Source organism: Hemitrygon akajei, chromosome 9 (genome assembly GCF_048418815.1).
Source record: "Hemitrygon akajei chromosome 9, sHemAka1.3, whole genome shotgun sequence".
Lineage (NCBI taxonomy): Eukaryota > Metazoa > Chordata > Chondrichthyes > Myliobatiformes > Dasyatidae > Hemitrygon > Hemitrygon akajei.
Window position 1 is genome coordinate 142560076 of NC_133132.1, and position 16051 is coordinate 142576126.

The 16051-nt window shown below is 39.8% G+C and overlaps 1 protein-coding gene across 1 annotated transcript in view; it reads right to left on the bottom strand.

Moving 5' to 3' along the window:
- Positions 1 to 1626: 1626 nt before the first annotated feature.
- pinx1 (PIN2 (TERF1) interacting telomerase inhibitor 1) overlaps positions 1627 to 16051 on the bottom strand; it is a 109906-nt gene continuing 95481 nt past the window's right edge. Inside the window, exon 7 of the mRNA XM_073057165.1 lies at positions 1627 to 2206. Within this exon, the coding sequence (XP_072913266.1) occupies positions 1817 to 2206 (390 nt within the window). The 3' untranslated portion in view covers positions 1627 to 1816. The remainder of the gene's footprint in view (positions 2207 to 16051) is intronic.

Below are 16051 nucleotides of genomic sequence, written 5' to 3' on the forward strand. Positions count from 1 at the left end.
TGCACATCATTGTTCAGAATTTTGGAGCTGCTTGTGCTGCAGTAGAAACTGAGATGTCAAGTTATCAGATGCCACATGATGTTTAGTAACTGGTTCTCTGCTAGAAAGGATGGATTTAAAGTCACACATACAGTCTGATGCCAAGTTGGTGCAGGACTCCTCCATGACCCTTGGAATTATGCCAAGGCTTTCTGGCAGCTCTACCAATGCCCTATTATAATCCTGGCACATGTCTTATGAATAGTTACTTTGGTTAAATACTTAATGGATATCCTTCTATTCTGAGGCTGTGCCTCTTCTAGACTCTTCCACTATAGGAAACATCCTCTCCAAATCCACTCTATCTAGGCCTTCAAATATTTGGTAGGTTTCAATGAGATCCCCCTTCATTCTTCTAAACTCCATCAAGTACAGGCCCAGAGCTATCAAATGCTCTTCATACATTAACCCTTTCATTCCCGTAATTATTCTCGTGAATCTACATGGAGCACTGTTTCAGGACCCCAACCATCAAGGTCATGCTGTATTCTCATTGCTGCCATCAGGAAGGAGGTTAAGGAACCTCAGGGCAAATACCACTTGGTTCAGGAAGTTATTACTCCCTACCCATCAGGCTCTTGAAGTGGGGGTGGCGGTTGACTCAACCCAACACTGAACTGTTCCCACAAACTATTGACTCACTTTCAGGAACTCTTCATCTTATGTTTTGATATTTATTGCTTATTTACAGCTAGGGTATCTAAGACTTTTGCACAGAACTGTACTTGTCAATGTGGAGCAGAAAACAAATTTGTAAATCTGGTAGAGCAAAGGATATTGGGAATGGCAAGGGTGAAGCACCTTAAAAAGGGTGTGGGAAAGGTGACAGAAAAGTGGCACAGATGCAGACACACCCAGCCCTGAAACGCCAGACAAGGTAATTTAATTCCAAACAACTGGTTTATTAATCATTACAGAATGTCTCTCTGGTGCTTTCCACTTCCTCTCCTCCCCCTTCTCCTTTTCCCTATCATGATTCCCCTCTCCTTGCCCCCTTCCCACTCTCAGTCCACAGACCCATGACAGTACAGTACTTACTATTTTGGGGTTTTTTTGCAATTTGGTGGCTTTTCCACATTGGATGTCCATCTTATGTGTAATCTTTCACAGATTCTATTTGTATTTACTAAGAATGCCTGCAAGAAAATAAATCTCAGGGTTGTATATGATGATAATTTACTTTGAACTTTACTTTCTACTAAATGAATATTTTCCAAATTTATGCTCTTAACTTGCAGTAATGCATATTGAAAATTTAAACACCTTTTGAAGTTCTTGATAATATTGTGTGGAGGGTGCATCTAAACATCTGCAATGTCTTCACCATAAGTAGGAACCTCTGACTGAAGGTCAAAGGCGAGTAATATAAAATAATTAGTACTTGTAATATCCGCACCATATATTATTTGGTGCATTTCTAAAATGTATAAATAGAACCATATTTTGATTTTTTAAAAAATACTAACTTCTTCATTACCAATGTCATTTAACTGAGAACATAGAATCATTAAGACCGTAAGATATAGAAGCAGAATTAGGCCATTTGGCCCATCATGTCTACTCCGCAAACATAACAAAATCCTTAAGTAGTCTCTCAGCATTTTATTATGTTGTTTTGCAATTAATAAAACAAAATTTTAAGATGCTTTTTATTATAAAATGTATTTCAGCAGATTCTGCTTTATAACACATTGTGTGTTAAACAAACTGAATTTCCAACAATTCAGCTTCTTCTACAGGCAAATAGTCTGCTTAAAAGACTGGGTGTTTCATTTTTTTATTTTACTTTCTTTTTTGACTTTTTGGACCGAGGCTTTTCTTTAACTTGACTGTCTTCTGCCAATCCATTATTTATCTCTCGGTCTCCATCTCTTGTTTGTTTTTTGGATATGGATGGATCATCAAAGTTACAAATCTTCTCAATGCTTTTCTTCCGTTTTTTCTTTTTGGATTTAATTATCACTTCTTCATTGGACAGAATTTCATGTCCTACAAGTTCCTGGGCATCAGTGGCTTGTTTGATCTCTTGTACCATTTTACAGTTTTTACGCTGTGCCATCCTACTAGCAAAATACTCCTGCATTGTAAGGGAGCTGGTCACAGTATTGGTTTCAACTTTGAGCTCTGAGTCATCATCAGTTTTTGGGGCTGATATATTGGCATTGTCCTGAAAAACAACCACATATTGTTAAAAAATACAGATACTGCTTGTTTCATCTAAATAGAAGATCCATAAATAATTACTATAGACGTATTACGATTCCCACAACATTCAATCCATTTACAGGAACCTCTATAAATGGCACATGCAGGAAAAAATTAACTCAGATTTGTTATTTCACCATAAACAATTAATTATAATGGGAGTCCAAGTAAATTTTAAATAGTGGAAACATTCAGCAGGTCAGGTAATGTTGTGGAAAAGAAATGGTTAACAATTAAGAATAGCTCCTCCTGCATGGAAAGAAGTTAGTGCTTAAGCTCTGCTTTTGCATGTGTTTAAAAGTATTGGTAGGGTTGGAAGAGCAAAAGTTAAAGCTTGTAAAAAGGTAATTAGACAGGCTGGTTGTGTTCAGCAAACTATTTGTGTTGCTCAAGCATGATGAGATGCTGGATTGTATGTTGCAAGCCTTCCTGCACTAAACAATCCAACTACAATAAAAAATTAAATGTGATTAAATTGCAGATTTTGCACAAGTTATGCAATTTCTATGCTGGGTCCTTCTGTTTCACAGTACTCCTACATAGATGACAGTAGACATGAGCACAGCATCATCATTTTTATTTGTGCATGCACGTCATACTATCCTATGGGTGACACTTAAATTTGTAGGCTTTCATAATACATATGAAACTTGTTTTGATGTGACTCAAGAGTGACAGTCCTAAACACAGGCTAGCATAGAGAAACCAATTCACATTTCTGCTCTTTAATATTGGTACTTAACAGCTCTCCTCTGCCCATTAACTCACACTTAAGGCTGATTTATACTTGTGTATATGGGCTACGCCACAGCCTACGCCGTAACCCTGATTTTCACTTCTGCATCGCTCTACGCCATAGCAAGCATGCGTTGGTGTGCGCCAAAACGCTAGTTGGCGGTGGGGTTTCTATGCCATTGTGTTGAGTTTCTTCGTGAAAGACAAGGACAAGGAACTGCAGTTCAAACAGTTTTACATGTCAACAGGTAGATTTGACGATTTGTTTAATCTATTTCGCATTGGTGTATACACAGCCTACAGACATGGCGGAGAAAAAGCAACCGGAAATGTGTAGGAGGAAATGCGATGCTACCAAGCCGACCAATCACAGTTGTTCCAGTCCGCATTGCCGCGACATGTGAGTAAACTTTTCTGGAGAGGTGCACATCACCCTACGGTGTCGGGTATGGCATAGGTACTGTGTAGGGTACGCGATACCTACGGCGATGTGACGCACAAGTATAAATCAGCCTTTATTGGCCACCAGGTAGCAGTGACTACAAACCCCCACTTGTCCATGAGCAAAATGTCTTATTAGCCCCATGATAAACACTTTGCTTGATGTACATTTATAGGAACAACATTTTTCACTGATTATGTTCCAATTGACATAAGAAAAACTGCTATGTTGTGATATTTAGATACATCCTAATTGCATTAGGTGAGCAAGTATGGGAAAGGGTAAAATCACACATTTGCATCAAAGGCTTGTCCAAAGATCATGACCTTAATCTGAACTTTTTGTGACTTTACAAACTTACTGGTATGTGCAAAGGTCCCTTACAGACTGAGATTATAGTGGCTATACTGGGGAATGAGGAAGTGTTTGAGACAGTAAACAAGTAGAGAGGATTTCAGTTAATTGGGACCAGTACACAGTGCCCAATTAAATGGTTTCCCCAATTAGCCAGTTTCGTGGAAATAGTTAAAAAGGTATAAAAAAGACAGTAACAAATTATGTATTTAAAATAAAATGCATAACAAATTAGAACACTACCAAAACTACCACAGTATTGTAAAGCTGTATTAGTTCCTAATAGTTTTCAAAGGAATTCATTCATGCTTTTTTGATTGACTGTAAATGAAAAAAATCAGTGCACACACCTAATGTAGATAAATTGACTGCCTTTATACAATGCTTTTGACAACTGCATCTTCCGAATCCTAATTTTCCTTATAATATTCAAGATGGTTGCCAATGCCTTCAAATTCTTTGTCGTTCTTAACTTTAAGTAATGAAATCATTTTATTTTCACTCCTGGCCTTTCCTGGCATCTCTGAGCCTCAATGCTTGAAACCAGAGTGAGAAAAACAATTCTGAATTGTCTTTCTGCTTATCAATAGATTCAATAGGTACATTTCATGTCAGAGAAATGTGTACAATACACATCTGAAATCCTTCTTCGCAAACATCCATGAAAACAGGAGTGCCCCAAAGAATGAATGACAGAACATAAATCACCACTTTTTGAACAGAAACACACACTTCTGACAACTTAAAGAACTGTTCACTCTAAACATAGTGTAGAGTCTAATGGCTGCACAAGTGCATGTAACTGATGCTAGTTAGAAACTGTTTGGTAACCGTCTCCTGTCCCAATTAAGTGGCACAGAGTCCCAAATAAGCAGCTGCCCCGATTAAATAATTAACTGGAATCCACTATATTTTGCACCTGTAATTTCACTAAAAAATAGAAATCCTAGAACTTACATCTTATTACTTTTAAAAGGTAATAGAGGCATTAGTTGATACAGTGGATACATTAGTTGATCTTCAAAGTTCTGAATGACCATAAATAATCCCAGTGAATTGGAAGGTAGAAAAGTTAATAGTATTATACAAGGAAGGAAGGAGAGATAACAACTGGCATGTATTACCCAAACAATCTTCAGAGCCATGAATTGCTTAAGATTCAACATATAACAACGGTAGTTCGGCTGAAGTGAACACCCTAATTTTGTCTGTAACTCTAAACAATTGTGTATTAGATGAATATTGCATGAATTTATAGAGTTGGGTGATTGTAGCAACTTCACACCGCACATCTTTACTTTTCAGTCTCAAGATGTTGCTACAAGTGTCGAACATAACATTTTTGCAATAAAGCATTCAAGTTTGTGATCTTAAGCATATGTAAGACCATAAGATATAGAAGTAGGCCATTCAGCCCATCAAGTCTTCTCCCCAATTCAATCATGGGGTGATCCAATTCTTCCAGTCATCCTCACTCCCCTGCCTTCTCCCCATACCCTTTGATGCCCCAGCTAATCAAGAACCTATCTAACTCTGCCTCAAATACACCAAATGACTTGGTCTCCACAGCTGCTCGTGGCAACAAATTCCACAGATTTACCACGCTCTGACTGAAGTAATTTCTCCACATCTCTGTTCTAAATGAACGACCTTCAAACCTGAAGTCATGCCCTCTTGTCCTAGACTCCCCTACCATGGGAAATAACTTTGCCATATCTAATCTGTTCAGGCCCTTTAACATTCGGAATGTTTCAATGAGATCCCTACTCATTCTCCTGAACTCCAGGGAATACAGCCCAAGAGCTGCCAGACGCTTCTCATACGGTAACCAGCTCATTCCTGGAATCATTCTTGTGAATCTTCTCTGAACCCTCTCCAATGTCAGTATAGAAAGAAGAAGAAATTGCCTTTCAACTCATGAGAGAGCATAAGCCATCAACTTTTTTGCTGTTGATGTTTCTGTAGCAGGCAATTTATTTTTTACGAGAGCGAGTTGCTAGCTTGATGCTTAACCCAGCACAGGTGGAAAGCGTGCATGGAAGCTGGCTGGATTCGAACTCAGGAGCTTCCAGCACTGATGCCACTACGTCACCAGTTGGTGAATGTCAGTATATCCTTTCTAAAATAAGGAGCCCAAAACTGCACACAATAATCCAAGTGTGGTCTCACGAGTACCTTACATCACATCCCTGCTCTTATATTCTATACCTCTAGAAATGAATGCCAACATTGCATTCGCATTTTGCACAACCGACTCAACCTGGAGGTTAACCTTTAGGGTATCCTGCACAAGGACTCCCAAGTCCCTTTGCATCTCTGCATTGCACAACATCCAATCCAGCACAGCAGATCCCCTAGTGGGCTCAACAACAATCTGTTCTGAACAGCCTTTAAACATTCTACAAATTTTCTCTCTTCAAGTCTAGTACTGACCTGGCTTTCCCAATCCACTTTCAAGTTAAAATCCCCTCGACTCACTGGAACTCAGAACAATGAGAGGTGACCTCATTGAAACCTATCAAATGGTGAAAGACCTTGATAGAGTGAATGTGGAGAGGATGTTTTCTGTGGTGGGAGAGTCTAAGACCAGAGGACAAGCCACAGATTAGAGGAGCATCCTTTTAGAATGTACGAACTTCTTTAGCCAGAGAGTGGTGAACCTGTGGAATTCTTTGCCACAAGCAGCTGTGGAAGCCAAGTCTTTATGTATATTTAAGGCAGAAGTTTATAGATTCTTGATTGATCAGGGCATGAAAAGATATGGAGAGAAGGCAGGAGATTGGAGCTAAGAGAAAAAATGGATCAGCCATGATGAAATGCAGAGCAGTTTCAACGGCCAAATGGCCTAAATTCTGCTTCTATATCTTATGGTCTTATATGCACTTCTAATCAAGCATGAAAGCAAAGCCACATTTCAGGCATAAACATAGATTTATGTTAAAACACAGTGTTGATGTATAGCAGCTGAGGGTCTGATCCATAGTGTGGAGCAGGTCCTCATGCCGCGGGTCACCTATTGTAGCCACCCAGGACGGGGGTATCGCTAGAAGTGATGTGGTGGGCAGGTTTGAAGTCTGTACTTTGTTGCGGGCTGGCCCCTGCCATCGATGCTGCCCTCCAGTGTTTGCTTGGTGTAAGATGAACTGGATTGCATTCACCTGCAGCTGCATGAGCGCATAATGAGGACAGCTGTGTGCTTTTTCTTGCAGAAACAACATCCCATGTACCATCAGAATCTACAGGCCATGACTCACAGGGACCTGAGCTATATTTTTATGACTTAGTTTTTCTGCTATCATAATAATCATACACTGTGCAATATGTGCCTTGCACTATGACTGTTAGCACCAGAGGAACACTGTTACGTTTGGCTGTATTCATGTGCATGGCTGAATAACAATTAAACCTGAACTTAAACAAATTAAGGTAGTGGGAAAGTATGATACATTTGGCAAACAATTTACATTTAACTTTTTTCTTTAGTTTTACCAACACACATTGTTAATCAGCTATGATCCCAAAGGTAAACATTTTAGGACATAGTGCACTGCATGATGCACTAAAAATGCTGATTGCCCACATCAGGCTGAATGAGTGAATGCATAGATAAATGCATTAATTTAATCACAGGCTAATGCATGACTACTCTCAAAAGAGTAGACTTCATTGGCTTCAGTCTATCTTAACAAGACAGAGATATCCTGAATAAACGTTTTGAATGGGATCGGTAAAAAGATTATGGCCTAAACCTATACTTTTCATTCATTCAGTTTTTACATTCATCCACTAAAATTCAGCCAAAATCAGTATAACAAAGGAATATAAAGAAGTGTACCAAACCAAGGGGAACTAAAGTATAATTAGTTCACGAAGTGTATGGTGTATATATAAAATCAGGAAATCTACAAATATAATCAGTTAAAATAGACAAACATTGAATATTTTAAAACGACTAGGGTTTTCTCAGTCAAATAAAGCAGAGGTTGATAGGTTCTTGATTAGTAAGGGCGTAAAAGGTTGCAGTGAGAAGGCAGGAAAATGAGATTGATGGGGATAATAAATCGACCATGATGGAATGGCAGAGTCGGCTCGATGGGCCAAATGGCCTAATTCTGCTCCAATAACTTATGGTCTTAGCAGGAAAGGCTGTAACAGGAAATAAAAAAATGGCCAAGGCATTAAACAAACACTTTGGGTTCATTTTCAAAGCGGAAGGCAAAATATAATTTCAAACATAGTAATAATGAGGAATAAATAATAAAACTTTAAAAAAGACATGGAACTGCTACAGCATGGCCTCGCCCACTGGTGCTGCCCTCCCATGTTTGAGTGGTAGAATGACAGGCTGGATTGCATGCTTCTGTACACTGCTGGGAGACGATACCATCAATTACTAGACACTGTTGCTCAGGGTCTTGGACTGTATTTTTATTTTTGAGTGAATATGCTTCTTTGCTTGATATTTGAATTATGTTACTCGCAACCTTTGAATCTTTGCTTGCTATTTTGAATGTTTTGCACCTTGGCCCCAGAGGAACACTGTCTTGTCCAATTGTACCCACAGTTGCAAGGAAAACTCTGTGAACCCTTTGCAATTACCTGGTTTTCTGCATTAATTACTCATAAAATGTGGTCTGATCTTCATCTAAGTGACAGTAATAGACAAACACAATCTGCCTAAATTAATACACACAAACAATTGTACTTTTCATGTCTTTATTGAACACATTGTTTAATCATTCACAGCCCAGGCTGGAAAATGTATGTTAGCCCTTGTATTTAATAAATAGTAGAACCTTTAGCCGCAATAACCTCCACCAAATGTTTTCTGTAGCTGCTGATCAGACTTGCACAACTGCAAGGAGGAATTTTACACCATTTCTCCACACAAAACTGTTTCATTTTATCAATATTTCTGTGATACTTTGCATGAACAGCCCTCTTCAAGTCATGCCACAGCATCCCAGTTACGTTATGTTAAGGTCTGGACTCTCACTTGGCCATTCCAAAACACAAAGCAGACCCAAATCATGATCCTCCTTCACCATGCTTCACATTTGGGTTGAGGTATTGATGTTGGCGTGCATAGTGGTGTGCATTTCTGCCAAAAAGTTTAACTTTTTTCTCATCTGTCTGCAATATATTGTCACATAAGTGTTGTGGAATATTCAGGTGGTCTTTTGCAAACTTGAGACATACAGCATATTATTTTTGGAGAACAGTGATTTCCTCCATGGTGTTCTTCCATGAATACCATTCTTGTTCAGTGTTTTTCTTATCGTGGACACATGAACAGGGACTTCAGCAAGTTCGAGAGATTTCTGCAGGTATTATGCTGTTACCCTTGGGTTCTTTTTCACCTCCTTCAATAATTGCACATTGTGCTCTTGGAGTGATCTTTACAGGACACCCACTCCTAGGGGTAGTACCAAAGGTACTGAATTTCCTCTGTTCGTAGGCAATTTCTCTTACTGTGGACTGCTGAACACTCAGGTCTTTAGGAATGTTTTTGCAGCCTTTTTCAGCTTTATGCATCTCTACAATTCTTCTAAGGTCCTTTGAAAGTTGTCCTGATCAAAGCATGGTGCACATAAACAGATCTTTCTTGAGTAGAGCAGGCTGTGTCAGTAACCCGACTTTGTCATTTTTATTATATAGGGCAGGGCGCCTCTACAACTCACACCTCTAATCTCATCTCATTGGAACACCGGACTCCAAGTAGCTTTTGCAGAAGGCATTACTCCAAAGGTTCCATACTTTTTTGAAACTAGACTGATTGTTTAAATGGGGTACTCAGTATTGACAAAAAGAAGTACAATTGGTTGTGTTGTTTGTTTAGGTAGATTATGTCTGTCTATTATTGTGACTTGGACGAAGATGAGACCACATTTTATGAGTAATTAATGCAGAAAACCAGGTAATTGCAAAGATGTCACAATATTTTCTTGCAATTGTATGTATGGATTGGAGTGATAATTAAATGATTTGATTTTTGATTTTGAAAATTAAATAGGATTAAACCTGACAGGACCTAATATGAGATATTTTTGAAAATTTGGTCACCATTCTTACGAAAGATAGGATTAGATACATAGGTCCTTTGAAGACAAAATTATAGTAATTGGGGAAAGTGAAAATAAATATCAAAATTATTTTGAACTCCATGGAACATGTGGGGATCCTCCGATATCCAGGCAATCTTTCTTCTCTTTTCTTTCTTTTTTTTTCTCTTTCTTTAGATAAGGGTTAAGGGGGGAGGGTTAATATCATTTTTCTTACTATCTTATTATTACATTTATTCTTGTAATTTCTAAAATTCAATAAATAAATAATATTTATTTAAAAAAAATGTAATTTGTCAGGTACAGTGAATTAATAAGAATACTGCAAGCTTCAGTGAATGAATTCCAGATCCCTAAATCCTGCTAAACTTGCAAATGCAAAATCACTATTAAAGGAAGTGAAAGGACACAGAAGAACTGTAGACCAACTTCCCTTATGTCTGTTGTCAGAAAAGTTCTGGCATCCATAACTATTCAAATTCTAACTTACAAAAGAGCATGATTAGGCAGAATCAACATACTGTAGATACTTACGATTTTTGAGGTCATGTAAGCACTGTAGATAAGGGGAACAAAGATGTAGTGTAATTGGATTTTCTTAATGCATTTCATAAGATGTTGCATGAAAAAATTAAGCTTGTGGGTGTGAGTAATGTATAAGCATGGTTAGAGAACACAAAACAACAGAGGAAGGAGGGATCTTTCTGGTGTAAAGTCTATAGTTGAACATGAAGCAATTCACACCAAATATTTAAGCAAAGGAGCTCTCTATGGCTCAGAGACCTTGCTCCTAGCCCATCTGCCCATCTCTCTTTCCCCTGCACAACAAGAGTAGAGCTGAGGCCTGTTACCTGGTGAGCAAAGTATCAGATGGTCAGGTTGGTTCTGTCTTCACTCCTACTCAGTGTCCGGGCACATTTGACCCAGGGATGTTGTATTTAACACATTCTCCCATTAGTGTGATTAAATGACACTTCACAAAACTACCATTTTTTTTTATCATCCAGAATTAGAACATATTGTGAATATTTCCATTTTCTCATCTATATTCTTGTTGGACATGGCATCAAAGATTATGGGGGAGAAGGCCAGAGAGTGGGGTTCAGGAAGCGGAGGATAAAAAAAGGATCAGCCCCATGATTGAATGGCGAAACAGTCTCGATGGGCCAAAGGCCCAATTCAGCTCCTATGTCTTATGGTCTATATTGGAAATATTAATCAACTTAAAAAATTAAATCTAGTGACAATGCACTGAAATTTATACTGCTTTCAACTGTTAGTTCAGAGACAAAACAGAATGTTGGAGAAATACCTCAGCAAAAATTTGATCCATTACTTTCAATGTTAGAAAGATATAAAAATTTCCAGGCATAGCTTTCTCTCTCATATTTTCTACAACAGGAGTATTTTCCAAGACAGTGACCATGGATTTGTTCATCCCTACTTGTCACTCATCCTTCTATTCAAAAGTTCTAGCGATACCATTCTTTTGCTGAGCTAGGTCAGTCCAAAGTTGTAATACCAACCTCCTAACACAAAAGGCCCTGGTAAAACCAAAATCAGTCTATAACAGGTGCAAACTCAGAGTCATAGCATGGACAGTTGCTGTAGTTGTTGGAAACAAATCCAATATGCTCAACTACAGTATATTACCATATGATTGTTCATTTTCATAATTTTCCAAAGGATTAAATGTAATTTGTATTACTGTAAAATATTTAAACATCTGCCTCTATGCTTTTCTTCATGGCCATCCAGCTCCAGAATCCATAAATCACTGTGCATATTCTCGAGTTCCACCTGTAAAAGCACACTCATCACTACGCCTTGCCTATGCAAATTGCTCAAATTCCATAAATCTAATCTATAAGCAAGTATCACACATATAATTATTTTTCCAACAAGGCTGGTTTCAGAAATAACAAATGCATCTCTTTAAAATCAAACCACTTGGAGCACTTGTGCTGAATACAGAATTCAACAATTTTGCAACTAAATATGAGAGCTTCATCATGACTGTTCCACTTCAATTGTGATTTTTTTGTACATTGTCTCTTTGTTCTAAGATTGAACAGCAGAGCTCTATCGTATGATTATTAAGTTAGGGACTTGTGGTTTTTCATGATTATCTACATAACACAAAAACACACCACTGGTATAGAAATACTACAAACTTGAATAGCTTTTACAATATTAAATTAAGAAGACTACTAGATAAAATGCACTTTAAGAAGTTACATTCAGGGATAAAAAACAGGAAGAAGTTTTTAAAACTCCATTACCAGTGAGATGTATACAACAGGCCAAAAAGTTAGTACAACACAGAAGTGGAACGCAAGCCAAAAAAGCTCTTTGGCATTAGTTACACAACAGTAGTTGTTTTGATCTCTGATATAGTAACTCCGGTAGCATATACCTGAATTTATGGGAATGCTGAGACTTGCGGTCCACTGAACACAGAGCTACCAGGGCATGGAGACTGGTAGCTGAATGCCTCCCCCTTGTTAAACAAATTCCTGACTGATGAATGTGGGGTATTTAAAGTATCATTGAACAGTTGGGAAACCTAAGTAGGCAATTCAAAAGATATAATTACCGTGAACCTCACTGTAAATGTGCACATGGAACATTTATGCAACTGTGACATTAGGATATTTCTAGCAATTACAGAAGATTAAGATGCAGACAAGTTCCAGATTTCAATATTTAAAACCTGCCTTCCTTAAAATCTTTTTGGATCCAAGACATGATTTGCTGGCAAGTCAAGAAAAGGCCTTTCACCATGATTTCAACTAACCAGATTAAGTCAGACTTCTGATCAGATTTGCTGACAAACTTCAGAATGGTACAATCCATAACTGAAGAGATGAAAATAATACAGCTTCTGAAACAATCAGTGGTAAAAGAAAAGATAACAACAGCACCCAGAATGACACCCTTCATGAAGTGGGAGATTGTGGCATTCAAATCAGAAGCCCCTGGCTTATACAAGAAATTGAAACCTCCGTAAAGCTATTGGGAATACCAAGAGACAATATCAGTCCAAAAGCAAGTCCCAGACCAGCAGCTAGTTGTGACAGGGCTTAAATGCTATACGCGCTTCAACACGATATAGGGTAGCATCACTAACAATAATGCAACCCTGCCTGATGAGATTAAGCTTTCTATATGTGTTTTGAACAAAACAAATAGAATGACAGCCTCCAAAGCACTTAAACCCGCAGTCACCATTGTCTTCCATAGAATAAAACTGTCAGAAATATCTGGCCTCAAATCCTGAAACAACTTTTTTAAAAAACAAAAACAAATACAATTGAACACCACTGCTGTGTCATAAAGATAAAATGTGAATTGGCTTGCCCACAGAAGGCAAAGAGTGATTGTAGACAAGCCAAATTCTGCATGGAGGTCGGTGACCAGTGGAGTCCTCAGGGATCTGTTCTCAGATCCCTACTCTTCATGATTTTTATGAATGACCTGATGAGGAAGTGGAGGGATGGGTTAGTAAATCTGCTGATGACACAAAGGTTGGAGGTGTTGTGGATAGTGTGGAGGGCCGTCAGAGGTTCCCAAAGTGGAAACCATGGATGAACCAGGAGATGCACTCCCTATTGAAGTCTACGACTGCAGCAGTCAAAACAGATGACTGTGACCTTTATAAGAAATCAAGAGGCAATACCAGTCCAAAATAGAGTACAAGACCAGCCATCAGTGGTGGCAGGGCTTATACACCATAACAGGCTCAAAACAAAGTTAGGCAGCGTCACCAACAACAGCACATCCCTTCCCGATGAGCTTTAACATATTCTATGCATGTTTTGAATTGAAGTGAATTGGAATGTCCTGACAGCTTCAAAGCACCTGAACCCACAATTACCGTTGCAAAGAGAGTAAACCGGCAGAAAGCATCTGGTCTGATTGGCATCCCTTTAGATCCTGCGCAGATCAGCCGTGAAGGCATTTGCACTTGTTTGCACACTGGATTCGGAGCAAGAAGGCTGCGAGTGAACGGCTAAGGATTTCTGGACGGAAGGCAGTTTTACTACTCCGGGTAAGAGAGAGGCAAGACTGTGCAGGCGTATGACATCAGCCAGTAGAGTGGGAAAGGTTTAAAAAAGCAAGGAATCTTCAACAGTTTTTCATTCGGAGCAAGAAGGCTGTGAGTAAACGGATAAGGATTTCAGGAGCGAAGGCAGTTTTACTACTCAGGGTAAAAGAGAGGCAAGACTGTGCAGGCTCGTGATGTCAGCCAGTAGAGTGGGAAAGATTTAAAAAGAAGACCACCATATCCAGTGGGCAGTGGAGTGAGAGGGCTTTGGCAGTAACGAGACGAGGCAAGGTAGGTTTAACCGTGTTAATTGCAGAAAGGAAGCCATATATGTGTGAGGTCAGTTTTCTGTGCTCAGTGTCAGAAGCGGGAGGTCCTGGAGTCTCCCAGCCTCCTGGATGGCCATATCCGGTGTGTCAAGCTGCAGCTCCTAAGGGACCGAGTTAGACAACTGGAGATGCAGCTCGATGACCTTCGTCTGGTCAGGGAGAGTAAGGAAGTGATAGAAAGGAGTTATAGGCAGGTGGTCACACCGGGGCCACGGGAGACAGATAAGTGGGACACAGTCAGGAGGGGGAAGGGGAAGAGTCAGGTACTAGAGAGTACCACTGTGACTGTATGCCTTGGCAATAAGTACTCCTGATTGAGTACTGTTTGGGGGGGGGGGGGGCAGCCTACCTGGGGGAAGTAACAGTGGCCACGCCTCTGGTACAGAGTCTGGCCCTGTGGATCAGATGGGTACGGAAAGGAAGAGGAAGGGAGTAGTGTTAGAGGACTCTATAGTTAGGGGGTCAGGCAGGCAACTCTGTGGACGCAGGAAAGAAACTCGGATGGTAGTTTGCCTCCCAGGTGCCAGGGTCTGGGATGTTTCAGATTGCATCAAAGATATCCTGCAAAGGGAGGGAGAACAGCCAGAAGTCGTGTTACATATTGGTACCAATGACATGAAAAGGGAATAGGTCCTGAAAAAAGACTACAGGGAGTTAGGAAGCAGGACTGCCAAGGTAGTAATCTCTGAATTACTGCCTGTGCCACGCGATAGTGAGTATAGGAGTAGAATGAGGCGGAGGATAAATATGTGGCTGAGGGATTGGAGCAGGGGGCAGGGATTCAGATTTCTGGATCATTGGGACCCTTTTTGGTGCAGGTGTGACATGTACAAAAAGAAAGGGTTGCACTTGAATCCCAGGGGGACCAATATACTGGCAGGGAGGTATGCCAAGGCTATTGGGGAGAGTTTAAACTAGAATTGTTGGGGGATGGGAACTGAACTGAAGAGACAGTGTGTGAGGGAGGATAGGCAGGTGATAAAGAAAGAACGCGCGCAGACGGACGCGTATTGTGAACAAAGCGGATGAGCTTAGAGCGTGGATCAGTACTGGAAGATATGATGTGGTGGCTGTTACAGAGACTTGGATGGCTCAGGGACAGGAATGGTTACTTCAAGTGCCAGGTTTTACATGTTTCAGAAAAGACAGGGAGGGAGGCAAAAGAGGTGGGGGTATGGCATAATTGATCAGAGATAGTGTCACGCTGCAGAAAAGGTGGATGTCATGGAGGGATTGTCTATGGAATCTCTGTGGGTAGAGGTTAGGAACAGGAAGGGGTCAATAACTTTACTGGGTGTTTTTTATAGGCCGCCCAATAGTAACAGAGATATCGAGGTGCAGACAGGGAAACAGAACCTGGAAAGGTGTAATAATTACACAGTTGTCGTGATGGGAGATTTTAATTTCCCAAATATCGATTGGCATCACCCTAGAGCAATGGGTTTAGATGGGGTGGAGATTTTTAGGTGTGTTCAGGAAGGTTTCTTGACACAATATGTAGATAAGCGTACAAGAGGAGAGGCTGTACTTGATCTGGTATTGGGAAATGAACCTGGTCAAGTGTCAGTTCTCTCAGTGGGAGAGCATTTTAGAGATACTGATCTCTCCTTTACAATAGCATTGGAGAGAAATAGGAACAGCCAAGTTAGAAAAGCGTTTAATTGGAGTAACGGGAATGATGAGGCTATCAGCAGGAAATGTGGCAAATGTTCAGGGGATATTTGTGTGGAGTTCTGCATAGGTATATTCCAATGAGATAGGGAAGTTATGGTAAGGTACAGGAACCATGGTGTATAAAGGCTGTAACAAATCTAGTCAAGAAGAAAGGAAAACCTTA